Source organism: Xylaria bambusicola (assembly GCF_022495145.1).
Source record: "Xylaria bambusicola strain CBS 139988 unplaced genomic scaffold F5B22scaffold_60, whole genome shotgun sequence".
NCBI lineage: Eukaryota > Fungi > Ascomycota > Sordariomycetes > Xylariales > Xylariaceae > Xylaria > Xylaria bambusicola.
The window spans coordinates 211-26,655 of record NW_025953613.1 but is presented as its reverse complement, the minus strand read 5'-3'; the positions used below and the strand labels follow the sequence as shown (position 1 = coordinate 26,655).

The window sequence follows — 26,445 nt, the reverse complement described above, 5'->3', positions numbered from 1 at the left end:
TTTATAGCTTTAATTGCTTAACCTATCTTTATTAATATTACGTTTTGGATTATATTTTTTAAGAAACCTAGGTATTATAGGAATAATATTTTAATTATATAAGTATTAGTTTAATTAAATGTAAGCGCTTTTTCGTTTAACCTTATAAATATATATATATTCTTTTAGGCTTTAATAATTATTATTAATATAACGTTATAGTTTAATAATACTTATAAGGTTATTAACCTTATTAGATTTGCTTTAAGTATAGATTTAATAGGTAGTTTAATTCTACCCTTATTAATTACTTCAGTATATAATATTATAAATATATAAAATATTGGAACTATTAATATCTTTATTTTAACCTATATATTAATTAGGTATAAAGGTATAATAATATTACCTTTGGATTAAATATATACTGCTATATTTAAGTATTAACCTAGAATTTTAATATAATTCCAGGTTATTTATTAATAATTCGCTTTAACATCTCCTTTAAATAATTTAACAAATTCGTTAAATATAGTTATTAAATTAATAATTACCTCTTTATAGATTTTTATTTTATAGTTAATTATTATATATTATTTAATAATTATTTCCTAAAGTAATATTTTATAATTGTTATTTTTATTCTTTTTAACTATTTTAAGCTATAGGGGGTTTATTAATTATACCTTTATCCACTTCGGAAGTTAGAGGTTGGTATACATAGGTATATTAGGTTTTATTGCTCCTATATATATATTATTAAATATTATAGTAGGTTGTAACGGTATTTTTAGGTCCTATATAATAAAAATCTAATAATTTTTGCCAAGCAGACCCTTTTGGTATTTTATAGGTTTATAGCTATTTTTAGCGTCTATTAAGGATTTTGGTGGTGCACCTATAATTGCACTAACATTTCCTTGCGTACGGATAATAAATAGAAGGAAAGGTGCTAGCAACTTGGAGCCAGATCGATAACTGCATATTTAACCCCGCTTATAGGAAGTGAGGGGTAGTATGGGTGCTGTTGTATATGCTGTTTTATGTGTAGGTTCTTGTGTCTTCTTTTTGTACTTTTATCTTGGTAAACAAACCTTTAGTTGGGCTGCTGGTAAGTAGAGAGATGAGACAAATTTATAGCTTAAGTCTGCGAAGTACCCCCTACAATGACGATTAGACTCCAGAAGAAGGGGTTGTGGTGAATTGATTGGAAGCTTTGTTTCGCTTCGAATCCATGGAGGCATGTAGGTCAATCACAGGTGTGCCATTGCATTGGGGCTATTAGCAGGTCGCAGCAGGAAAATGTATATTCTATACCTTTCGTGTATCTAAAGAACGGATATCCTGCTTACTGCGATAGGCTCGTGGATATTTTCCATGTAAAGAATGGACGTCCCGCATATTGCAAAGACTTGCGGAATGGTAGGGGAGACTTATTAGCACTGCCCCTCTGCGAGGTGCCGCTAACGCGGCCTAACTAGTTGCGAAATCGACCAAAAAGCAGACAAAAGAAAAAGATCAAGACGAAATTACCAAATCATGAGGTCGCGAAATCGCTTCGACAAAGTCTGGGCCCATGTTTCCACCTAAGAAGCAATGAATTGTCGACGTTGGCGCTTCGGGTTGCAACCCTTGATATGCGCCACATGATCATCTTGGTGACTGGACAGCCTGCCACATATGCAAATGAATTGAGTGACATGGGGCCGGCGACATTTTCTGACATGACGTTGGTGATTTGTTTTGCGGGTATCAGTTTTATTGCAGAAGCAGTGGTAGTTCGGGGTTGTCTCGTTCTTGTGGGCTTTAACCGTCTTGAGGTGCCTTTTCATTTCCCCAAGGCTGCGGAAATTTGTATTACATTCGTCGCACCGGTATGGTGGCGACGTGGTGTGCACCGATACTGGAGCCTGGTCTGCCAGTGAAACCTCTATCTGCGCAGGGTAAGCTCCAGTATTGGTCGGACTGTTTTCAACGCTGGGGTAGCTAGATGCAATAGGATGAGTATTGGCACCAGGAAGATAGTCAGCAATATCCCCGCTAGCATAAGTGGAACAAGGATAATAAGCATCTGGGGTAAAGTCTGTGCCAGTGCTATCACCTAGATAGCCGGAATTGCTAGGGTAAGCACCGCGAAGAACGCTGCTACTGGCTGACCCGTCGTAGCGGATGTTCTGGGTAAGGTAAGTTGACTCCCGATACCTTAGACTGTCGTTCTCATACGCTGCATAACCTTCTTCCAGAGACACCGGATCAGAGCTATAAGCCGGCGACTGATAAGCTGGGAATTGCTGAGTAGAATCGTCGACGATGCTGGAAATACTGCTCTCAAGAGTTTCAGGTATCTCAGATGCATCTGGTTCCTGAGATGAATGAGTTGATGCAAAGCAGTCACTGGCGTTGACGAGCTCAGTATCTAGTGTTTGAGGGGATGGGATAACTGTTGACAGCTCGCCAGTATACGTCGGTACCAATGAGGGGGCCCAGTGTACTGAAGCTGCTGCTTGCGTCGGGGTGGGAGGCTCCAGGTATCCTGAGATGTCACTTCCATTTTCTACGTATCCATTTGCTGAAGACAGAGGCAACAGAGAACCCGGCGTAGGATAGGCATATGAGAGACCCGGGTCGTAAGTTGATGCAATTTCGTAACAATACAACGAATGTTCCCTAGCGAAACCATCCATATCCTACACCGTGGTTAACAATTGACTTTCCACCGGCTAACGGGTGTTATGACTAACAAAGAACCCAGTACTCACCAATGTATTGGTTGGCATGACGGAAAGTCGATCAGTGAGAACAGAAGTCTGGCCGGCTAGAAAAGTCCCATTGTAAGGCATGTCACTCAAACTGGCGCTAGACAACAAAGCATTAGCATTCGGGTCGTGAATGCAATGTTGGTCGTCGTGTTCGTGACCGTGGTCATGATCAACGGCGGCAGCATCACTGCTGCCACCGCTCGATGACCTCGTAGGGTCTCGCGAGCCCTCCGGACGCATTTTAGATCAGCCGTCATGTGTTTGACGACTCAGAAGCCTACACCAATGTAGTCGTTAGCTAGGATTATCTAGCATCCTAATGACAGAGGGACACCACGTATCGATCATCGCATTCGATATACTCGGGGAATATTGGGCGAGTTCGCTGACTTACTGTATTGTCTTCAACGATGGACTCAAGGATGGTGGGTTGAATATGGGATTGCAATACGAACAGGCATCTTCTCAGTTCGCCTCGCCAGGCTTTGTGTATCTTTATATAGGATGCCTCCAATATGAGGCATACTGCTCTGGTACCTTTTTGAGGCCGAGCACCGGCACACTTGAGAGGCATTTCGAGATAATCTCATGATTCTTCTATCCCACTAGAGGAGTATGCAACGCACATTTCGCCCGAATTGCACAGACTACTTCAACACCCCCGTCTAGCGCCATCGCATCTGTGTCTAGAAGCCGAGTAGAGTGATAACAACTTTGGCGCCAGGCCGGAATTCCTCATTCGAACAATGCGATTTGAGGTATAAGGTCTACGATGAAGTGAGACGATGCGGGGAAAGCGGCTTCGGTTGCAAATCTGCGCCAACACGCGGATATTGGAACTCTCCGCCAGGCAATATGCCTGAGAGCCGAGATGACCGAGATACGTCTGTTGATACATTTCTGGTAGGTAGCAAGCTTGGTGCGAGGTTGCCACGCGGTCTTGACCGCGCTGTGCGAAAGCTGAGGATTGTATTGGTGCACAAGGTTGGCCGGCTCTACCCAAAAGTTTAGCACAGGATGCCATGCGGGTGATTTGCAGCAAATGAAATCTGTACCTGACAGAAATCTGCCATGCTCGTCAACGCTCCACTTGAGGCTCTTTGTTGCCTTCTTTCCTCATGAAAAGAACTTGGAAGGCAACCAGGAGCCTCAAGTGGGTATTGGCGAACCTTGGGCGAACCATGCACCGAAAGCTTGGAAGGGTCTAGGACAGACCTCCCCCGGCCAGGGTTGGGGTTTAATTTAATCATGGCGTGTCAATTTGGTCAAACTTAGGTACTTCCAAATAGGTGCAATCCCCACTGAAATGGAAGTACGTAGGATACATCAGGCTTGGCGGTGATGGACATATACGACCTCGACCTCCATACACGTGGCGATACCTAGTTTCACGACTTTGTGACAGTTACAGTAACTCCCCAGTTGCAGTTCGCCCCGCCCAGATTACAACCCAGAATGCCTAGGTGTCGAACGTCAAAAACGACGCGGTTAGACGTTCGAGCAGTCTAACGGTTATTGTATAGACTCACCTACGTTCAAAAATAGGTACCCGAAAGGTATCATAACACTTGTATTCTCTCGGGTTATTACATGTGGGATAAACGCGCTGTTACTTATATAATTTCCGAGGGGCTTTTCCCGCCAAGATGTGCCTATAGGTAGCTTGGTTGCCCTACCGGGCTTTTTCTTGGGGTATCGATTCTCTAACCCCGCCATGAAAGCGCTCGTTACCCTGCCTAGTATCTTGTGGGATATTTAGTACCTAGGGCCAGAAGGCCCCTCGCCCTCCTAGAAAGAGACTTGAGAACGCGCTTCATAACTGAACTTTCAACCATCCGATACCGCTGTAATAGCCCAATATAGCCGCTCACTTAGCTATGTGTGGTGGCACCCAAGACAGCCTAACACTTTGCAATGAAGCAGTGTGTTGGAGTCTGTATATAATACGTAGAGACATGAATTGACTCTCTGATTGAGTGAAGTTGTTACTATCTAGAAGGTTACTCTAAGGTGAGTACTGGCCGAAGTGGAAGTAGGAAGCCAGTAGTCACGTGACTACTAGCTTCAACCTAGTAAACTTGGGGGTGTTAAGGCTAACTTATTGACCATGCAAGATGAGGCTGTATCTAGTCCTATCATAAAAGCAAGAAGGTATTGTATTGTCCTGGAATAGTCATTAAACAATCGCAATTAAAACCCGCTTATATTATTAACCTGATAGTACTCATGCTCCTTGCAGAATGACTAAATATACCACTACCTCCCTGTTCAAGCCCTTTGTTAATAAGACCTATTAGTAAACAATAATAACGCCTATTGGCCTCACCTTCACTCCGTATAGACGGTAGCTTTCTAAGCTTCGAAGGGCACGAGAAACAGATGAAAATCAAGTTCATTTACCTTTTCCAAAATAGACTCATCGCGGAGCGCGGGGTCTCCGGAGGTTAAGGGATGTGAGAACATGATATAAATTGTGGTTATTCATGGTGTGGCCGCTAGCACTGAAGACCACTCTAGATATGAGTATAAGAGGGGCACGGGTATTACCAGGTTAGCAAGGCGGCTGATATCAGTTCATCTGCATTCTCATCCTGCAACTACCTATCTTAATTAGTGAAGGAATGGCTACAAGGCACCCGTTTGATATGGTCTGCTATGGAGCTACATTTAATTCGATATCAGGCACAGCAAGGAGTGAAGATAAGGCATATTAGGGTGTAGTTAGTGAAATACACGGTTAGAATACGGTTTACCTAAAAAGCACTCAGTTGAATGTGAGAGCTATGTATTGTCAACGTGTGTGATAGTGTGATATGCTGGCTGACTTCTAAAATAATATATCATGAGAGGCCACTCATATGACGTAGATTGGCTTGAGTCATAGCGCGATTCCAAGCAGTTTAGGTTACGCAGTGCATAAGTCAACATTGTGTGCGATTGGAAAAAAGGCAGCTGACCTTTGAGGAGAGGCGATTAAACATGCACCAAAACGTGATAGAGATCCAGGTTTCTTATAATAAAACAATTCAAGCGCGAGACCGTAGTGAGACTGCTAGCCATGTAGTGAGACGAGTATTACAGCTATGTGAGCTGCTAAAGGTACTCGCATAATGGACTTCCGAGCCTATTAGTGAGTACGTGCCACCTCTCGACCCTCAACAGCTCCTCATCGACTAACAACACGTTTGATTTAAATATTGCTTAAACAGATAATCATTCGAACCTGCTTATAAGTGAGAGAATTTAGTGTGATAAATCTTAGCCTTATATAGAATAATGCTAGTTACGATGAAACAGTAGCTGACTTCATAAACTTTCACCGACGACAAATGCGCTTAATACATATATGGAGATGGCCTCTTAAAAAAGAAAAAAAGAACGGCCGTATATAAGATGATAGCAAAAGGTTCTTAATAGCAACTAGAATGGCAATAACACTCCGCTTAAAAATATAAATAGTTGAATTTCAACCGGTGTATTATCATCAAATATAAATCTAAGCAGCTATTTATACAGATACTAGATGTGCTAGTTATTAAAAAAAAAAAAACCAAAAAAAAACCCCCCTAAATATGATGATAAACACCATCAGAGGAAAGATTGTATTGGATTACCTCGGTTGCTACGCTTGCATTATCATTCAGGTTATCAGCAAGGTATCAAACTGAGACATACAGAACGCCACAATTTCGACATTACGGAGGGTTTCTTAGAGATTCACAACTGATGATATCCTAGTAACTACGGGATAAGCTAGCCCCCCGCCTTACGGGCCACCTCATCGCGGGCCACCTATACTGTACGGTGTTTATATACAAAACTACGAAATAGATAATTAATAATAACTAATTGAAAAAAGCATATATAAATACCAAACTTTAAAATTAGCTATATAATATAAATATCTATATATAATTAAATTATAAAAAATATTGATCTATTGTAGGAAGTGTATTTAATTGTTGAAGTTATGGTAGTTTTTTTGAGGTGTAATTTATATGGGAATTTACACAGTGCCATACAAAAATTTTCAAACCTACTAACTTCAACCTGGAATACCTATACGAAAAAAAATTGTAAAAATAAATATAATGTATCAAAAAGTGCTAAATTGGTTAATGAATTCAATTCCTTCAACCGTTTATTTTTACCATTTTTATTGGATTTATAGTACGCTGTTGAAGGTAAAAATATTACCTTTTTAGGGTAATATTTTAGGTAGAAAAATGCATAGTATTTTAGTGCGCGCCGCACTGTATATTTCTCACCTAAAATATTACCCTAAAAAGGTAATATTTTTACCTTCAACAGCGTACTATAAATCCAATAAAAATGGTAAAAATAAACGGTTGAAGGAATTGAATTCATTAACCAATTTAGCACTTTTTGATACATTATATTTATTTTTACAATTTTTTTTCGTATAGGTATTCCAGGTTGAAGTTAGTAGGTTTGAAAATTTTTGTATGGCACTGTGTAAATTCCCATATAAATTACACCTCAAAAAAACTACCATAACTTCAACAATTAAATACACTTCCTACAATAGATCAATATTTTTTATAATTTAATTATATATAGAGATTTATATTATATAGCTAATTTTAAAGTTTAGGAATTGTAGCTATGTTTTTCAATTAGTTATTTATTTTTTCGTAAAATACAGATTGTTAAGGTTTATATGAGACTTGAGTGTACAGTACTAACACTTTAGGTGGCCCGTAAGAAGGTGGCCCGCAAGGCGGGGGGCTAGCTTATTACTTTCACCCATCTACAAGAGCCTCTCAAGAGGTAAGAGGGCTGTACTCCACCTGAGCATGTTTCTTAGGTTGTAGCTGCAGTCAGTATTATTATCACTTCACACTTATTCTCCCATTATAAGGCGCAGATTGCCACACGCGTTGAACATCATCATACGCCAGCTTACGTGTGCAGCCTGCAGACTCCAGTGAGACAAACCTTCGCAGTCAGCAGCGAGGCCTTTTAGCCCTTCCTTGGTTGGAACATATTGGTGGACTATGGAGACTAGTAGTTTGTGGCAACGATACTCAGACCAAGGTCAACCACTAGAGCTGACAAGCCATGGCACTTTAGGCACACACCTGGGCTGCAGGAGGCGTAGCCGGTTACAAGCAGATTCGGACGTCGATAGTACTTTGTGAGGTAAGGTAGAATCGGCGCTACTGTGTTACTCTCAATTAGCTAACTTAGGTATATAATTGCGTAGACCTATCCTATATTTTCTTTCAAACCTGTTTATTCATCTGAGTCACAAGGCGCAGCCAATGCTCATAGTATATTATCGCGTTGCAAAGTTCTCACCGAATTATGCTGGCTTTACATGTCCAGAGTGCGGCTGTCGCCGTATCCGCTACTTTCTTCTTCATTGTGCTTCTCTATGTTATATTCCTGGAGTCATTTGCTCGAAGAAGACTCCCAAAAGGCCTTCCAACTGTAGGGTTCGGAAGTGGACCGTTCTTCGCGTCCCGAGCATCCATAAGCCAGCTACTTGTGACATTGAATACCGTAGACCAGGGTTACAGACAGGTTGGTGTTTTCACTGCCACTCTGAAGCGTTTGTTGCATACTTACATAAAACCAGTATGGAGCCAGACAACATGCATTCGTAATCCCAACCCCAAGCTTTCGCCCGCTAGTCTTGCTCCCACAGCAGTATGTTCAATGGCTCGCTCGGCAGCCCGAAAGCATACTGGATCACGAGCCTGTGAACTATGATAGGCAGAGTGTCAAATACTTTCCTTTTTCATTTGATTTTAAAAAGCTTCAGATCGCCATGAAGATGAGCCTTACCAAGGGGCTTAATCTGACGCTCGACGCATCACAACCACATATGTATAAGTGCATCCAAGATGCTATCGATTCAGGCTTGGGTACCGATGCAGAAGGGTGCTGGAAAGAAGTACGGCTCATCCAAAGAGTCCGAGAAATTGCCGATAATGCCGTTATTAGTGTGTTTTTAGGATCGGAGTTGAGTAACGACAAAGCATTTCGGCGCCTCCTACATCATTTCTATTATGGCCTAGGGATACTCCTTGAATTTGTTGGACTCTTTCCAGTGGGACTACTGAGGTTGATTGTTGCGAATTCTCTTTACCTATACCTCATGGCCGTTAAGAAGATATGTATAACCTACTATCTCAGATCAGTAATATCCAAGCGAATCGCCCAGCTTGATTCCAGAGCCAACGACGTCGATGAGTCTTCTGATTTTGTGGTTCAGTGTATCCGAACTGTCAGGAAGCTCGAATTCCCTCTTGGCAGGGACGAGGCCACTTTCATATCCGAATTACTAATGTTTTTGGTGAGCTACCCAGTGCACTACTTCGGTATTCGGCATACATGCCTAACTAACCTTGATGACAGGTGGCAGTGGGAGGTCTCTCAATAAACTCGACGCTTGTAGCCTGTGCCGTACACATTTTTGGTCATGAAGGGCAACAACAAAATATATACTCGGTTCTACGTCAAGAAGCTGAGTCGATATTCAAGTCTGATGCGGACTGGACGTCGCCAAACTCACTGGAATGTTTAGTCAACATCGACAGTTGCGTGCGCGAAACCGGCCGTCTCAATCCCACATTGGCATTTGTCCTTACGAAGCAAGTCATTCCTAAAGATGGCATTATGCTCCCTGATGGTTCCCACGTACCCCATGGTACCTGGGTCGGTGTACCTGCAGAGGCAATCCACACAGATGATTCAATATACCCAGATGCGCATACGTTTGATGCTCTACGGTTTGCGAACATGAGAGTGGAAGGTAAACCCAACAGGAGCTTGGAGTCATCAGAGCCCAACGATACCTACTTTTTCTTTAGTTATGGTCGAGCCGCATGGTAAGTTAACACCGTCTTTCTATAACTGTTGTTATTCTATGCTGATGAGGATTGCGTTGTCAGTCGTGGGCGTTGGTTCGCTACACGAGTAATAAAGCTCTTCCTGGCCTATCTGATACTTCACTATGACATCAAGCCCTTGCAGGGTGATATAAAGAAGTACGAGATAGCTGATACACAGTTCTATGACTCAACAGCTGAGATGGTAGTACGTAAACGAAAGTTGAATTGACTGCAGTGGAATGACTAGGCGCATACGATGAGGTTCTACCTACCTGTGGAGATCTACGTGGGGATACATGCTCAGGAGAGGAATTAATCATTTCAGTTCCCAAACAATAATAGTTCTTCAAGTTATTTTAACGGCCTAGATAACTCTCATTTATACACAAAGGCTTCCTTATAGCACAAATACAAATCACTGCTCATATTCCTAAAGTTTACTACCTGTATTCGGACCTCTAGGCAAGATCTATGATTATCTATGTCTAGCTGCCTAAAGTCATACGGACACAGCTTATCATGATTGGCACCATCTAGGACCCGAATACTTCCAGGTATTCAAGGGAAGCATCACGGTAATGGGAGTACTGAGCCGTTGTCTGATTGGCCTCACCCAGGTTCACTAAAGCCTCATAAAGAAATCATTTCTTGGGACTCTGGTAAGCACTAGGTGAGTATACGTGAAAGGTTGGAAAAAGAGATCGTACCATTCCTTGAAAGCCCTTCACTAGCGGATAACATGTGGATAAAGGTGACTCACCTCCTGAACCTTCATCAATCTTCTTAGTCAAGTACCATCAAACATCACCGAATTCAGTCACACTGTCGATAGCCATGGCACCCTTCTTGCAGCAGTGGCCATGGAAAACCCACTGGGTCCGCATCGGCATCGAGTGGCGCAAATCCACGAGAGGTAATAAGAGGTGTTTATCAACTTGTCAATTGGTGGTTCGGAACGATGGACCCGGGGCAGTACTGCCGGGGCTGAAGGTGGATGTGGAGTACTGGTTGATCACATCATCAGAGGATTCGAAGTCGGCTACAGTGAGAAATTCATGAAGGGACTCTAGTCTTCAATCCAAAGTTCGGCGTTGTGATCCGCTTTTTAGGTCTGTGTAGCCTTTACGTCGTCGTGTCTCCAGTCGGAACTGGATCGGGTGGTGGTCGCCGATATGAAGATGCGGCAAGGCGCTCGGGGTTACACATGGTGAAAGGTGTTACCATGATATCCGTACTGTGCAATATGATTTCTGGGGGCTGATATGCACTATTTTGACCGGTCTTAGAAACCGGTTCTCAAAATCACTTTACTGCCAAGTGACATGATTCGGTGAAGCAAAGGGGCTTGACGTGGAGATTGACTCTCCAGGCGCCGATTACTAATTCTCTAGCGCTAGGATTATCATTAGATAATATATTAACAACTTCATTCTCTGTTGATATGCTATTGCGGCGTTCCTGGTTCGCTGGCGCGGAAACTCCTATAATATCGTGCCTACACCAACCACTTCGGAAGTTTTAGCCTGAGCCTTGAGCAATCAGACGAATGAGTTCTGATATCAACAGCCATGAGTAACATTGCCGCTATTAGGGATGATCAGCTGAATCATGAAGTTTGAGACATTGATCGTCATCCACTGAAACAAATGACGTTCATTTGAATCATCGGTACCATGTATACCACACAAACATCAATAACGAAATACTAATTGCTTCTTTTATAATTCCGATATCAATGCTCAAGTAATCTTGCGCACGTCGATCACAAGGTAATCAAAAACCAATGAGGAGAAAGGATCCAAGACACCTCTCACACCCACAGGAACATAATTGTTCAGGCGAGCGATTGCTGTTATTTATGCATCAGCTCTATGGCTGGCGCTAGTTTGCCTCTCGTTCAATTCATGAAGTGGTGGGCTGTAACTATCCAGCCTCGAAATTTCTAAGTCCCCCCAGTTGATATGACTTGCTGACCATATAAACGGTTTTTAGTCAAGAATAAGCTCTATTTAAATAGCCGGATCGCAATCAAAATGATGATGTTGGATGGTAACGCCGACGACCCCCTATTTATTACAACTTAAAGATCTGCGTACTGTACTGATATACACACCTCGAACTCTTGATTAACAACAACCATGACCGATCAGGATTCATCTTTACTTGAAGTCTCTATGGATAGTAATACGAACTATGCTAAGTGTAACAATCATGTTACCGGCAATAAAGGCGGCGAATGGACGGACCTCCGCCGTTGGCGACTTCATGCCGAAAAAGGTCGGCATACGTGGAAATATATTGACAACCCCGAAGAATTGTCAAAAAGTCCACACCAGACATTCCGAGAAAGATATTGGCTAGGTCTCGAAAATGGAGGAATTCCAGAGCTCCAGCACCTTGGTCAACATTCGGATAAGCCCCAAAGCGAGCAGTTGCCGGAGGTGCTGAGGAAAGGGTCCAATTTCCTAAGAGAGCTACAAATGGAAGATGGGAGTTGGGGTTCAAACTGTGATGGACCTGTGTTTGTAACTCCTGGCATCGTCTTTGCATGTTACATCGTGGGGGTCCCCATCCCGCTGCCTTTTAGACAAGAGCTGTGCCGATATCTCGTCAACACCTGTAACGATGATGGTGGCTGGGGTCTTTACATCACAGGTCCCTCAACCGTGATAGGTACTGCCTTGAACTACGTGATGTTACGTGTTCTGGGTTTGGAAACATCCCATCCTACCTGCAAAAAGGCATGCGATTTATTGGCCTCGATGGGCGGCGTGCTTGGCATACCGAGTTGGGGTCGCTTCTTCCTCTGCATCATGAACCTATACAACTGGGACGGCATTCTTCCTTTCCCGTCGGAGCTAACTCTCACTCCACGCTGGTTCCAAGGCAACCCTGCCAATTGGTGGATGCCGATTCGCAATCTTTTTATGGGTATGTCCTACCTATACGGACACCGGTTTCAAGCACCCGAAGATGACCTGATTAAGGCCATCCGCAACGAACTATATCCACAGCAGGCATATAGCGATATAAAAGACTGGACAGCTTTGAGGTCCTATGTCAATGATATTGACCTACTGAAGCCTAAGTCGTTGCTTCAATCTGCTATGGTCTCGTCCATGGGCCACTGGGAGCAGTTCACGAAATTACCACTCATCAGGACGCTGCGACGGCGAGGCCTAGAAGAGGTGTTGTTTCAAGTTCAAGCTGATGTTCATACTACTGAGTATTGCAGTTATTCGCCTGGTTACTGGCCAGTTGACATCGTTGTACTTCAGCACGCTTACGGGCGCGACAGCCAATGGGTCCAATGTATGGCGCCGCACTTCGCAGATGGCCTATGGATGTGTCGGGAAGGGCTAGCAGCATCAGGTACCGATGGAAATGCCGTGTGGGAGACATCGTTTACCATGCAAGCAATCTGTTCTGTTATCCAAGTAACGAATGGCGGTAATGCCACCCCCGCTGAGCTGGATGCCATAGACGCAGGCCTTGAATTTCTAGTAGACTCGCAACTCCTTCACGACCCCATCGAGATGCATCGTACTAATCGCCATCCAACTAAGGGTGGGTGGCCGTACAGTACCAAGATGCAAGGATACTTTGCTTCAGATGCAACAGCGGAAACCGTACTGGCAATCCTTCAGAGCTACAAGATCTCCTCTGTATCTCCGAAGATTCCAGTTGAACGTCTCCAGCTCGCCGTAGACTCACTTATAGGTATGGAGAGTTGTGGTTCCGGTTTCGGAGCCTATGAGAACGTCCGTGGCTCGGAGCTGCTCGAGCTTTGCAATATTACCGATGCCTTCGAAAACATTATGACCGAGCACCGGTATGCAGAGACCACGGCATCCGTTATGAAGGCGCTATCAGAGTTTACCGCTGAGCATCCCGGATACCGCCGAGACGACATCGACCGGTGTCTTAAGGGGGGCGCCGTCTTCTTACTACAATCCCAGTTTGAGCATGGAGGATGGATCGGAACGTGGGGTATTTGTTTCTCGTTTGCGACGATGTGGGCTTTGCAAGGCCTTGCCTGCGTAGGCCATACTGAACAGAACTCCCCAGCTGTGGCTAAGGCGTGCGCGTTCCTTTTAAGACACCAAAATTCAGAGGATGGCGGTTGGGGTGAGGCCCTCGAGAGTTACATGGCGAGGGATTATGTCCATGAGCCAAAGGGCAGTCAAGTGCCAAACACAGCGTACGCTGTCATCGGACTCCTTGCGGCTCGGTGCACCAACCGAACAGCCATTGAGCGTGGTGTTAATTATCTAATTAAGACCCAGCAGAAGGAGGGCGATTGGTTACCTGGCACCCCCGAGGCGATTTGCGCTCCGCCCTGTGGTTATCGGTATCCTTTGTACAAGTTCCATTTCTCACTCAAAGCCATTGCAGGTTATATCAAGCGATACGGGAACAAGCCGCTGTCTTCAAGCAAGGTCCGACTAGAAAAACTTGATTAGGGTAATATAAAGACATGGAAATGTACGTAAGGCGGAGGAATACATTTTACCTCTACTGGGTGAAATAGGTATGTAAGTTGGGTTCATGTATGGCGACTTTCTTATAGGATTTATCTTATTAATCGTTTGACGAATGGTAATGCGAAGATCCCGATTGGAACTTGTCCCACTCGGGAATAATACAGACGATGACGAGCTAAATATAGTTGCAACAAGGTTGCTCAGCCTTGTTCACGGGCTGAACCATGTGCACGCTAAGGTTGGCCGTAAGCTGATTTCACTCACCCCTAGCGAGACCAATTTACTACTATTTCCCCATCTCTGCTGTCTGATTAACAACACTGATGTATCGGGATCACTACAATTTAAATTTCTATACGATATAATGGCCCTTTAGACCATAAATACCTACAGTCAACCAATAAATTTGCATTCTTCGTCTTATATTCTCATGTTGCCATCTCAACCAAAATCAAGACGAAGGGGAGGTGAGAGATCTAGGAGTGGCTGTAAGTCATGCAAGTACGTAATCCCTTCAAATGATTTTCATTCGCTCTGACAACCTCTAGAGCACGACATATCAAGTGCGATGAGACGAGGCCCAATTGTCGACGATGCTTGATAAAGGGACAGGTTTGTGGCGGTTACTCAACCACAATTGGAGTTCAGCAGGTTGGCTACTCTTCACTCGTATCGCAAATAACAGCATATGCTATTCCGTTTCGTATCCCTGGGAGCCAACAAGATCGGCGGCTGTTTCATTATTTCTGTGTCCGAGGCGCCGACGACTTGACTGGCCACCTGACCTCGGACTTCTGGACTCGTCTTGTGCTACAGTACAGTCACGATCATATCTCAGTTCGTCAAGCTCTGGTTGCTCTTAGTTGTGCTCATCAGTACTATACAACGACTGAAGATATTACCGGTTCAGCTTCTACCGAGGCTACGGTAAACTACAGTCGAGCTATGCGATCGCTGCGCAAGTATATGAGCGCTGGCATTGATCAGCAAAGTGTGTCGACACTTGTACCACTCATTTGTTCAGTGATCTTCTTCAGCTTTGAGAATATGCAAGGCAACACTGAGTCGGCTCTACGGCATCTTGATAGCGGGATTGCAATCCTAGCCCATCAAAGAGAAGCAGATAGCACTTCTCCTAATAATCGTGATCACGAGGAGATATGTTTGCTAGAGCAGATGCTAACTCGACTAGATCTACAGGCTAGTATGTTCGACGATGCTCGGCTACCTCTTCTCAGGCCAACTCTCAGGCTGGAGTCCGAGGTATCAGCTTACCAGGCATTTGAAAGCCTTGGCAACGCACAAGCAGAGCTAATAGGATTGCAAAGTGGCATGCTGCGCTTCTTGATGATTAATAATACATTTAAGTTTTGGTCAGAGCACAATCTACCAGACGATGTCAAGCTTGAAAAGCAAGCGATTGAAGTCGCGTACACGGAATGGAGCAGAAAGTTCGACCAACTACTTCACGCACAATCCTCTCGAGTGCGTGAAACACTGCAAGATCCAGCTATTACGATTTTACGCATTCACTACCTCACATTTCGTCTTCTCCTATCGCATAGTTTTCCTCATGATCCAGCTGTTTTTAGCGGACCATCTAAGTCCACTAGCCACCACACGCTCAATGAAATTCTCGACCTAATCGAATCAATAACTCGAGCTCGAGGAGCTGGTAGCCGATCAGTTGGGGCCGAAGCAGGCATCATCCCGCCCCTCTTCTTGGTCATCGCGAAGTGTACCGATCATGCTATTTTCAAGAGGGCTCTTGATCTCTTGTTGAGCATGAGTGGTAGTCGTGAGGGTATGTTCAACAGTCGGGTCATAGCTGAGATAGCTATGCACTTTGCGTCACAGCACCAGACACCGCCTGGACCCGTCGCGCTAGAATGGCAAGCTACCGATGTCTTCGAAGAAAGAGTTAATGGGTTAACTGGTGTAGCGCGGAACTTAGGCATCGTTCCTTGACATGGTTTAAATGACTCTATGATAGGATTGAAGAAGTCTATGTAGACGCAGGGGAGGCTGTCTAAAGTAACACTGACACTTTCATATCGACGCCCCAGCTAGCACTGTGGATTCCCGATACCTAAATAATCCATCTAACATAGGAAAGGGATCTTTCAAGAGAGAAGCGAAGTCAATCAATTTACAAAATCCTAATACTAGGCATACCAAAGAACTTGTAGTCCAATACAAGGAACCTGAAGTTAGCCAGCCAAAAAGATCACGACAGTCGGCAGCGAGCGCCATCATCTGCCCTCCGCGCAAAATGCATCTCGTTCTTGCCAAAATCGAACATAGCAACAATATTCTGAAGCCAGGAGGCTCCGAGAAAGTTGAGCGCGATCCCTTCTGCCATTCCCGACCGCTTGATAGTTGACAGGCACGTGCCATTGGGAAGCTGAAATATCATATCTTGGGGGTGCTGGGAGAACGTCGTTCCAGCAATGACGATGCCGAATGAAGGCGGAATCGCATCGCAGCTGACAGGATAGCTGTCTGTGGCAGGATCGTACGAGGCAGGGGGCGTGAACTCCGCATTGATCTGGTCGGCGATCTCGCGTGGAAGCTGATTAAAGAAATTCCCACTATCAACCACAGCTTGGAAATGGGTACTGTTGGTCTCAGCAGCCCCTGATAAATCCCCGGCGCTCCAGACGGCGCCATCTACGGTCAATGTCCACTCGCTGATCTTGCCACCGGTCAACTCGACTGGTAGCGCGTCTGTGACCTCCACGGGTACAGTAACGAATGATCCATTGGTCTTTACATCGGGTAATACACCAAGGCCAAGGGTCCCTCCCTTCCCAACTGACTGGCCTTTTCGAAGTCTGTCAAGCTTGAGGCTAAACCAGGACGGGATAAGGCCTTGCGCATGCATATGAAAGAGCAGTGGCTTATAGAGTACTTTGTTCGTGAGGAGCGACAGCGTATCGTTAGCCACACTATTCCCCGGATGTGCAGAAGTCAAAATAGGATACCCAAGTCCAAGGATGCCGCTCGACGCCCCATCACCGGGGATAGTAATCCGATCAGCGACACCGATCGTCTGACTGTGTACACTGAAGTCGGCGATCTTCACTTCTTCAGTGCCGACGATGCCTAGCGCGATACCTGCGCCGTAAGAAGCGCCAAATGTCAGGTTGTCGAGTTTCGAGAAGGTCGAAGATGCCAATGGATCGTACTTTGGGACGTCCTCGTACATGCATACCTCGGGAGGTGCGAGCTGTGTGTTGTTCATCCGGTCAAAACATTGGAACCCGGTGCGTGCTACCCACAGATCGCTGCTACCAGTGTCGGCCAACAGTTTCAATGTGGTGTCGCCGAGTGTAACTTTCACATCGAAGAAATTCCCCTCGGGGGATTTCTTAGCTGTGATCGGGATAAGGTTTGCCTGTCCCCTACGAGGCAACGTGGCACGGGCGGAGAGGGAGGGAATGAAGTTGAGTAATAGAAAGATTGCCGTTGAATGCATGATCGGTATGTATCGGTAGATAGAGGAAATTTATAATTTACAAGAATGAGCGCTTATTTGAGAGGCTGCGAGTGCAAAGGATTGGATTCAACTTAGAAAGAAGCTTCTCTAGAAGCTCATGTCTTCCACTTTTATACACCCTGCCTTGAGTCACCATCAAGACTAAAAGATGAAGCGTTGTGAATTCCACATTAAGACTATCGTATGCTTGGGATTCCTTTCAATCCTTAAGCGCGGTTGAATTGTGATTAATGACTGATAATAACTATTCCTGTTCGGTATTAGCGAAAGACCTGGCTAGCGGCTCTCCTGAGAAGTACGTAGTATTAGACTCGATATTCATGTTTTCACAAATCTTGAGAAGCCACACTTACAGATATGACAGTATTGATGGTATCGGAATATCTAAGCCCGCAGGGTGGATACGAGCGCCACTTCGTCGTAAAGGTGAGAATCCTTCCCCAGGCTACCATGCTTGTCGGTCTCGTGTCAAATACAACGATTATACATGCAGTCTTACGGAGATGAGGAGTAATAAACTGAGTCACAAGTTAAGATCTATTCAGGTGATCTAGTCCACCATCAAGACAGGTACCGCCAAATATGATATCGAAACATAACTAACACTCCCATACAGGAAGAGAAGAATGATTTGCAATAATCTGTTATTGCTGCTAGGATCGGTGTGGTCCTTTCCGGTATTGGTTACTTTCCTGTTACACGCGCAAAAGTCCCCTTCATGATCGTCATGAGACCTGCAATCAATCCTAAAGTAGGTAGTTACATGGAGGAAATCCAAGGTTAACGATTTACTTGTTTTTCTTGCAATTATCTTGAAAAAATAAAATAAACAAATCAACGAAAAGCACGGCCACACGGTGACGTGGTTCTGCTCACCGCCTGGTACGTACCTACCTCGTCATGCGTTTCACTGTCACGAGTGTTTGTGTTACCCATCCGGGTACATAGGTACTTACCAAGGCACATACAACACCCGGAACAGTACTACTTTGCATCCCAGCGCGACTGGAGATACCGTCACTCTAATCTCCCAATTAACCACTTTCCTATCCGCTCAGACTTGCTCGAGTCTTGAGCTCACTGGGGCCATCATGGCCTCACAGAATCTGTATTTGGCCTACAAACGAGACACGAGCCGCCTCATCTACTGGATCATTAAAGCATCCAATACCATCATCGCGTCCGAGCCCACTCTGCTCGATAAGGTCCCCAAATCCCCCAACACAAACGGCCAGGTCACTGTTGCAGGCCTCGTGTCTCTCTCTAAGCTTATAGCCAAGCACATTGATCCTATCCCGTCTACCATCCTAGCCTTGTTCAATTCAGTCATCCAGGCGCGGACCGCTGCTTACGGGATTTTCCAGCAGCTTGTTGCCAACAAGTCCGACCCCGAGGTCGAGCGGAGTAATGTCTCTCACAAGCACTTTATCGATGCCCTTGTCGAAGCCTTCGAGGTGCTAGGGGGCAATGCATGGGCTGAAGAATGTAAATCGGAAGACCCTCTTCCCGACAATCAAGCCGACCTTGATCAGATTCTCTTCACCAACAAATTCGCTGGTCTCCGTGTCGATGAAGATACCGTACTGGGGGATCAGGGCACCTCTGATGATGGGTCTGACTTGGAACATCAACAGCATCACGCTTCTCAAAGACGCCAGCAGCAGAAGAAGTCATCCGGCAAAGGAAAGAAGACACAAAGTGGGAAGAATGCGAACAAGAAGAAGAGAAAGACAAGGACGAAAACGACGCAACAACAGTCAACGGCTGCATCGCAAAGCCTTGATGATGTCCCAATTGAGAGCTACCGCATCATCCAGGATAAGGAAGGTATTATGACTGATTACCTGATGGCTGTCTATGCGCTTGTCAAGGACTGGGCCTCGCTTCGAGCCTATCTACAAGGATTGTGGCATGACGTGGCATATAACGGGCTCAACAGCGCCGTTGCCGGCGCAGTGTCGAATTTGGCCATTAATATGATTGAGTGTTCAGCTTCCGCCATGTTTATCGACTTCCCTGGACATGAATCCTACGAAACTGTCATGAACACCATCACTCGTGGCAACTCGGATAAGGCACAAGGAGGCTTCACTATAGCGCTGCATCAGATAAGCCCAGATCAGACCAACACCAGGAAGGTTCGGGAAACTGCTATCGACGTCAAAGAGCAGTTTTTGATCTATGCATACCGAGACCTTATTGACTTCGTTACTGACTTTCAGAAGACTCGGAGTGGAAAACCAACAAAGCACATGCTCAGTGAAATCAGCGGTTGGGACCCAAATCTCGACCTTCAACGAGCTAGCGACATCGAGAGACTCAAGTGGCGCCGATCTTACACAATCAATTGGCTTTATGATCTCGTGAATCTTTTCTCGGCTATTGTCGTGCAGCGCAACACCATGCGAGGGGAACACCACAGGTTGGAATTGGTGAACTGGTCTACTACTGGCCCCTGGGACAAGCACAGGCGGCTTTATGGGTTGAATGAATTTGCTGGTATAGTCACGCATCTTGCTATGCAAAAGTCGGGTTCAGATATTCGCCACAAAATCCTCCCCCATCACATCTTCCAGCTACAATGTATTGTTGACTCATTTTCTGTTTCTCGCGGCTGGTCTCTCAGTGGACTCCGAGGCCATATCCTCAGAGCACCAGCCCAGGGCTTCCGGTCACGGCGAGATGTTGACCTATTCCTTGATCGAGAGAATAAGCGGACCGGCTCAGGCTTTCTCCAGGCGGTGGATATTCTCCGGCAGCTGTTCCAAAAAGACGGAATACTTCACGGCGATTTGAAACGTCACGAGGCGAACTATCAACTGTTGGAAGCCGTCCAGTATGATTTCATCAACTGGCTGGGAGAATCGAAGTACATGTCTGGCCTCACTAATATCGCTCCGTCTCGATTCACAACTACTAATTCTAACGGTCTTTGGGAGTATTCACCGTTCCTCTGCGGTGTGGGCCTTGAAGAAGGGCTGAGGGAAGCCTACCAGTACAGTTTTGTTGTCCTTGATACGCTCCCTGAGCCAGTGCTATTGATCCACCTACACAACATGCTCGTCCAGAAAGGCTACATCGCTAAGCCAGTAGGGCTATTTGCATCTTTCCAAGACCTATTCACAACAGCCTTTTTCACTAATGGTAGAGTGCCAACCTCAAACTTTGGCGAAGCTCTCTTAGAGAGGGTCGCCGAATTGCGAACACGACGCCCCAGGGTTCGACGCACCGTTGATGACGTCAAAGAACTCAGAAACAACCAATTTTTCAAAACTAAATCATATCTCATGGCGTGTTATGCAGCAGGCTGGAATCCCGACCGCATCCCAGACAGTGATATCCCAATGCCATCCCTACTAGGGGTTTATCGTATCAGCCAGGCAAAGCACATCACCGATCCAGCCACGGGCAAGAAAAGACTTGAGGACACATATTTAGTCAAGCTTGCAAGGGCCAGAGGCATCTCCGAGGAGGATTTGATGGCGTACGATATGACTCCTCCTAGTGAAATCAGAACAGAGCAACCAATTCCCGAGGCTCTTCGGAAGGCGATGGTACCAGAGGGATACACGGTAGGCAGTCTTCCCGGGATACGCGGCATGGGTGGCAAGCTTGAGTTGTCAGGACCAGATCTTCTCGCGCTGTTCAAGGTGGACATCTCTAACGACATTTGCGGAGATGTACCGCTGTCCAGTCTCAACTACGTCTCGACTATGGCTCGATTCATGGTGTTGTTCATGCAATTCGAGAGCGAGCTAGACAAGCTCCGGAACCCATTATACGTGCAGGCGTACGAGACCGACCGACAATGGCAGAAGCATAAACGAGTTGGCCTCGCCTATCTTGCCCTTCATCTGCAAGATGAGGAGTGCTTGCGGGTCATGGCCCATGAGTTCCAGAACCCCAGAGCTGGATTCATGAATCATATCTACTGGGAGGATTTGGAGTCAACAATACGATGTGGACAACAGCCAAGTTTGAAGAGAACAAGCGGCGCGTTCCATGACCAGTGTACCGTAATGTAGGTAGACACTGGTGGGTTAAGTGGAAGTGCTATCTTGAGAAAGGGGTGAAATGGACCTGTCTTCAGCCTCGGGTCGTAATAGGTATGTGGGGGGATGGTTTCTTGCTTTCTCATCATCGAGGCAGAATACCCAAGACTGTTCGGAGGAATATACAAAGAATTGACATCGCAGATGTATGAATGAATGAATGAATGAATGAATGGGTTTCTGCTACCAGAGCAAACGGGCTATTACTTGTTAATCTGCGGGACGCGCATCTATGTTCTTAAGCTGGAGTCGCCCGTAAGGTCCCCGAAAATAGAACACCTAGGGACTAGGCTGCAATGAATGAATATTTGAAGATCTAAAGCGTTTCAAAGAGAGCGAGTAAATGAAATTTGTTTAACACATGATTCTGCAAGGAGGCTTGGATACTACACCTTATTAGTTTTGCCCCGTCGTTTGCACTTATCACTGATTACCCCCTTATTCAGCAAATATTCCAAGTCTTACATTCAGACATCCCGGACCTCTCTTAAATTCGAATCATTGCACTATCTTCCCCGTTCCCATCTTCAAAAGTAGCTGGCAATCTCATCGCATTGTCAGCGAGAACAGCGCGATACGTTCCCTATAATCATGGGCAAAGAAAAGAAACCCGAGGGGACACCACCAATCGGCCTGAAAATTCCGACATATCCTTGACTGAAGCCGATGTAGCAACTCTCATCCCATATGACTTTTGTAACAGAACAGCCGATAGGGGCAGAGGCTTGAGCTGGAAATTGAAAGCATCAGTGAATGTGGAACCTTGTCCGATGAACTTATTTTGTCAGATATTAAGCGCAATGCCGCAGTACATCGAGAACAGGGTTGCTCGTTGTGGTGATGGCAAAGCGATAACTTGCACTACATGCAAAGGAGCAGACCACCGAGGAGACTATCCGTTTGTTACAGTACTGCCCAGCTATGGTTTTATATATTTGTTCTATTATTATATAAGGAGGGAAGTTCTAGTTTTCGCCCCTTATTCCCTTTCCTAACGTTATATATAATGTTCTTTAATTTATACTATATATTGGAAATTAAACTTCCTTAATTCTATAATAATACTTTCCTCTTTTAAATGTAATTAACTTTAATTATATAAGTCTAAATTTACTTATAATATAATTATATAATATATATATTATATTATTTATTTTAAGCTATATTCTTTTTTAAGGTAATATAGTAGCGCCTTATAGCTTTATAATAGAATTTTTTACTATAGTAATTAATTATTTATCCTATATGCTTCTTTATTTTTCCTTCTTTTTTCTTATGCTTATTTTATTACTTTTTTATAATTATAATACTTAGCTTTATTTTTAATTTTTTAAAAAAGGTTTTTTTAAATACTTTACCTATACCTTTTTTTATTTTTTTTTATTTATTATTATTATTATTATATTAATATATATACCTATTTTTATAAATAAAAAATTTTACTTTTATTACTTTTAAATTAACTTTAATATATATTATAAAAAGGGTAATATTATTTAAAAGGTAACGCATCTCCCACTTGACCTGGCCACCCCAATAATCTATATAAAACCCCATTATTTCAATCTTTAATAACTTTACGAATACTAACCGTACGATTTAATAATTAGTACCTTTGAATCCGTTACTTAAAGGGGAATCCAGAGGTATTTTTTACTATTTTTTATAAAATTTATTAAGCAAGATATTAAGCAATACGCTAAAGTGGCGCTAAGCAGGGATTATTTTAGCGCTTACTTTAGCGTATTGCTTAATAACTCCGCGAATATAAGTCGTAAGAGTTAGTAAAGGGTACCGTTAAATAGTTCTTTTTATTACGAATCTAATGGTATATTTTATTATTTAATACGACTAATATTCGTAAAGTTATTAAATTATCACGTGATTAGCGCACCGACGTTTCTTGTATGGGCTGGGGGGGTGGCCAGCTCAATTGGGTGGCCAGGTTAAGTGGGAGATGCGTTAATATTATTTTACTTTATATATATATTTAAAGGTAATATTTTTTTAATCTATTATATTTAATATAATAAGCATTATAATTTATATAAGTTAATATATTAATTATATTTTATTAATATTTTATTTTTATTTTATAATTTCCTTTATTATTTTTAATTTTTAATTATATTTTTTTAAATAAATAATACCTTTAATAATTAAAAATGTTTATAATTTAAATTTACTTTTATTTTAATATATTAATTTTTAATATATTATTAATATTATTACTATTATTATTAATTTAACTATATTATATTAATATATATATTTATTAATATTATATTATAAAGTTATTATTTTAATTATTAATTTTACCTTTATATTTAAAAATATAAAAAAGAAAATTTATAAAGTATATATATTTATAAATATTAAAAAGATAAAAATAATATATATTACCTTTATATAATTATTTTTTTAATATTTATTAATTTTTTTTTATTTTTAAAAGGATTATATTACTTATAATATTTACCTTAATTATTATTATTAGCTTACCTTTACTTTATAATTATATCCTTATTTTAATAATAAAGAAGAAGTTTATATTTAAAAGAACTTTTAATTATTTTATTTTTAATTTAAAAATATAATTATTATAGTTTAACGTTTTATTAAAGAAAATTTTTACAATTCTTTTTTAATAAATTTTTACCTTTATTTTCCTATTTTTTATTTTTATTATTTTTTTATTATAATAACGTTAATATTTTAATTTAAAATTTTTTATTATTTAACTTTATAGCTATAAAGTTTAATAATAATAAAGTTATTAAAATTTTTAACTTCTTTCCCCTTACCCTTTAAATAATTTAGTTTTAAATTAATATAGCTATAATTAAAAAAAGTATAAGTTTAATTTAATAATATAGGTTTTAATCCTATTAGCTTTTATTATTCTTTTTTTAACTCCTTTATATTTATTTAATTTTACTTTAGTTTTTTTTTTTTTTTTTAATTTAATTTAATTTAATTTAGTTTTAATTTAAATAACGCTTTAATATTTAATTATTTTATTTTTATTATTTATAGCTCCTTAATCTACCTTTATTATAATAGTAAATTTTTAATCTTTTTTTTTAATAAATTTATAATTTTTTTTATATCCCCTTTTATATATAGCTTATATTTTATTACCTATACCTTTACTTTAATAAATGTATAATTTTTAATAATTATTTTACTTAAAGTATTTTTAATTAATATAATAATTCTAGTTTAAAGGGGTTAAAATAATAAAATATTATTAATTTATCCTTATAGCTTTTAAAGTTTATTATTAATTCCTAAATTAATTAATAAAAGGTTAATTATTTAATTTTATATTTAAATCCTATACTTTTTTTCTTTTATTATTTAGGATCTTTTTAAATAACTATTTTATTTCTTTAATTTTATTATTATTTTATAAAATTATCCCCTTTACTTTATTATTATATAATTTATTTAAAGCTAACTATTTTAAAAGGCCTTCTTTTATTAAATATATTAATAATATATAAAATATTAAAAATATTTTATATTATTAAAGTAGCTATATAATTATAATTTATTAATATATTTTTATTATTTTAAAGGGGCTTATTTATTTATTTCTTAATTTTAATATAGGTTAATTTATTTTAATATTTTTTATATTAATTTAAACCCTATTTTCTATTATATAGCTTAAAATATTTAATTAATATATATTTATATTTTTAATATAATATTTTTAAAATATAATTATTAATATTTTAGCTTTTTTTATTACTTTTTAAATCCTATTAATTATATTTAATATAATTAAAAATTTATTTTATTAAGCTTTTATTTTAGTTTTAATTAAATCCACTATTAATTTAATTTTTATAATAGGGTACTAATTATAATTTATAAAGAAAGGGGTTAGCTTTATAGTTTTAAATATTTAATTATTTATTTTAAATTTAATTAAAAATAATTAATTTACTTAATTATTTTAATAATAACTATAATAAACTTTTAAATATTATTTTATTATAATATTAATAATTTTTATTTACCTATTAATTTTTAAATAATATATTATTAAAGTATATAGCTATATACTTAAATAATCGTTTACTTTTTCTAAAAGTAAAATATAAATTATAAATCTTTATTTAATATAATTATTTTTAATATATTATATAAGTAATATATTTATATTATAAAAACCTTTATTAATATATTTATTATTATATTTATTATTAAAATAAAGTATTTTATTTTTATAAGCTTATTTATTATAATTAAAATTAATTTATATTTTATACTATTTTAAATATATAACAATAAAGGGCTTATTTAATTTATTAATATATTTATTTATAGTTTATATAATATTAAGAAAGGTTTAAATAATTTAGCTAATATTACTTTAAAGTTTTTAGTTTATTAATATAAATAATATTCTTTAATAAAAGTAGCTATATTTTAAAATATTTTTAATTAAAAGTAGAAATATTTTAAAAGGTTTTAACTTTTATATTAATTTAAATATTTTATTAATATAAAGCTATATATTTTATATATAATTTTTAACTTTATTACTATATCCTTAAAAATATATAAACGTTTTTTTATATAAATATAGCTTTATTTTATTATATAATTATTTATAAATACTTTAAATTTTACTTTTATTTTATTAAGGAAGCATTAAACTTTTAAATTTTTTATTATATTAATTAACTTTATTATTAATAGAAAATTCTAATATATTTAATTTATAATAATATTTATTAGTTTATTATTATTGAAGGAAAATAGCTATATTAAAATAATATTATTATACCTTTATCCTAT

General features: G+C 40.5%; 6 protein-coding genes across 6 annotated transcripts; 4 read left to right on the top strand and 2 right to left on the bottom strand.

The window, feature by feature from the left end:
* Window positions 1-1,394: 1,394 nt before the first annotated feature.
* F5B22DRAFT_470752 (uncharacterized protein) lies at window positions 1,395-2,743 on the bottom strand. Its single transcript, XM_047972153.1, has one exon. It carries the CDS (start codon window positions 2,661-2,663, stop codon window positions 1,566-1,568), a length of 1,098 nt encoding a protein of 365 aa, XP_047826442.1. The 5' UTR covers window positions 2,664-2,743; the 3' UTR covers window positions 1,395-1,565.
* Window positions 2,744-7,521: 4,778 nt separating this feature from the next.
* F5B22DRAFT_470734 (cytochrome P450) lies at window positions 7,522-10,014 on the top strand. Its single transcript, XM_047972152.1, has 6 exons — window positions 7,522-7,769; window positions 7,833-7,901; window positions 7,966-8,285; window positions 8,341-9,060; window positions 9,123-9,595; window positions 9,659-10,014. The coding sequence occupies exons 3-6, from the start codon at window positions 8,067-8,069 to the stop codon at window positions 9,825-9,827; spliced, it is 1,581 nt and encodes a 526-aa protein (XP_047826441.1). The 5' UTR covers window positions 7,522-7,769; window positions 7,833-7,901; window positions 7,966-8,066; the 3' UTR covers window positions 9,828-10,014.
* A 1,639-nt stretch (window positions 10,015-11,653) lies between these two features.
* F5B22DRAFT_660630 (squalene-hopene-cyclase) lies at window positions 11,654-14,158 on the top strand. Its single transcript, XM_047980308.1, has one exon. The coding sequence runs from the start codon at window positions 11,737-11,739 to the stop codon at window positions 14,059-14,061; it is 2,325 nt and encodes a 774-aa protein (XP_047826440.1). The 5' UTR covers window positions 11,654-11,736; the 3' UTR covers window positions 14,062-14,158.
* Window positions 14,159-14,393: 235 nt separating this feature from the next.
* Window positions 14,394-16,180, top strand: F5B22DRAFT_470713 (uncharacterized protein). The gene is made up of 2 exons (XM_047972151.1): window positions 14,394-14,583; window positions 14,631-16,180. The coding sequence occupies exons 1-2, from the start codon at window positions 14,513-14,515 to the stop codon at window positions 16,048-16,050; spliced, it is 1,491 nt and encodes a 496-aa protein (XP_047826439.1). The 5' UTR covers window positions 14,394-14,512; the 3' UTR covers window positions 16,051-16,180.
* Window positions 16,181-17,839, bottom strand: F5B22DRAFT_470701 (acid protease). The gene has a single exon (XM_047972150.1). The coding sequence runs from the start codon at window positions 17,558-17,560 to the stop codon at window positions 16,310-16,312; it is 1,251 nt and encodes a 416-aa protein (XP_047826438.1). The 5' UTR covers window positions 17,561-17,839; the 3' UTR covers window positions 16,181-16,309.
* Window positions 17,840-18,462: 623 nt separating this feature from the next.
* F5B22DRAFT_470697 (uncharacterized protein) lies at window positions 18,463-22,005 on the top strand. Its single transcript, XM_047972149.1, has one exon. The coding sequence runs from the start codon at window positions 18,673-18,675 to the stop codon at window positions 21,604-21,606; it is 2,934 nt and encodes a 977-aa protein (XP_047826437.1). The 5' UTR covers window positions 18,463-18,672; the 3' UTR covers window positions 21,607-22,005.
* The last annotated feature ends 4,440 nt before the right edge of the window (window positions 22,006-26,445 follow it).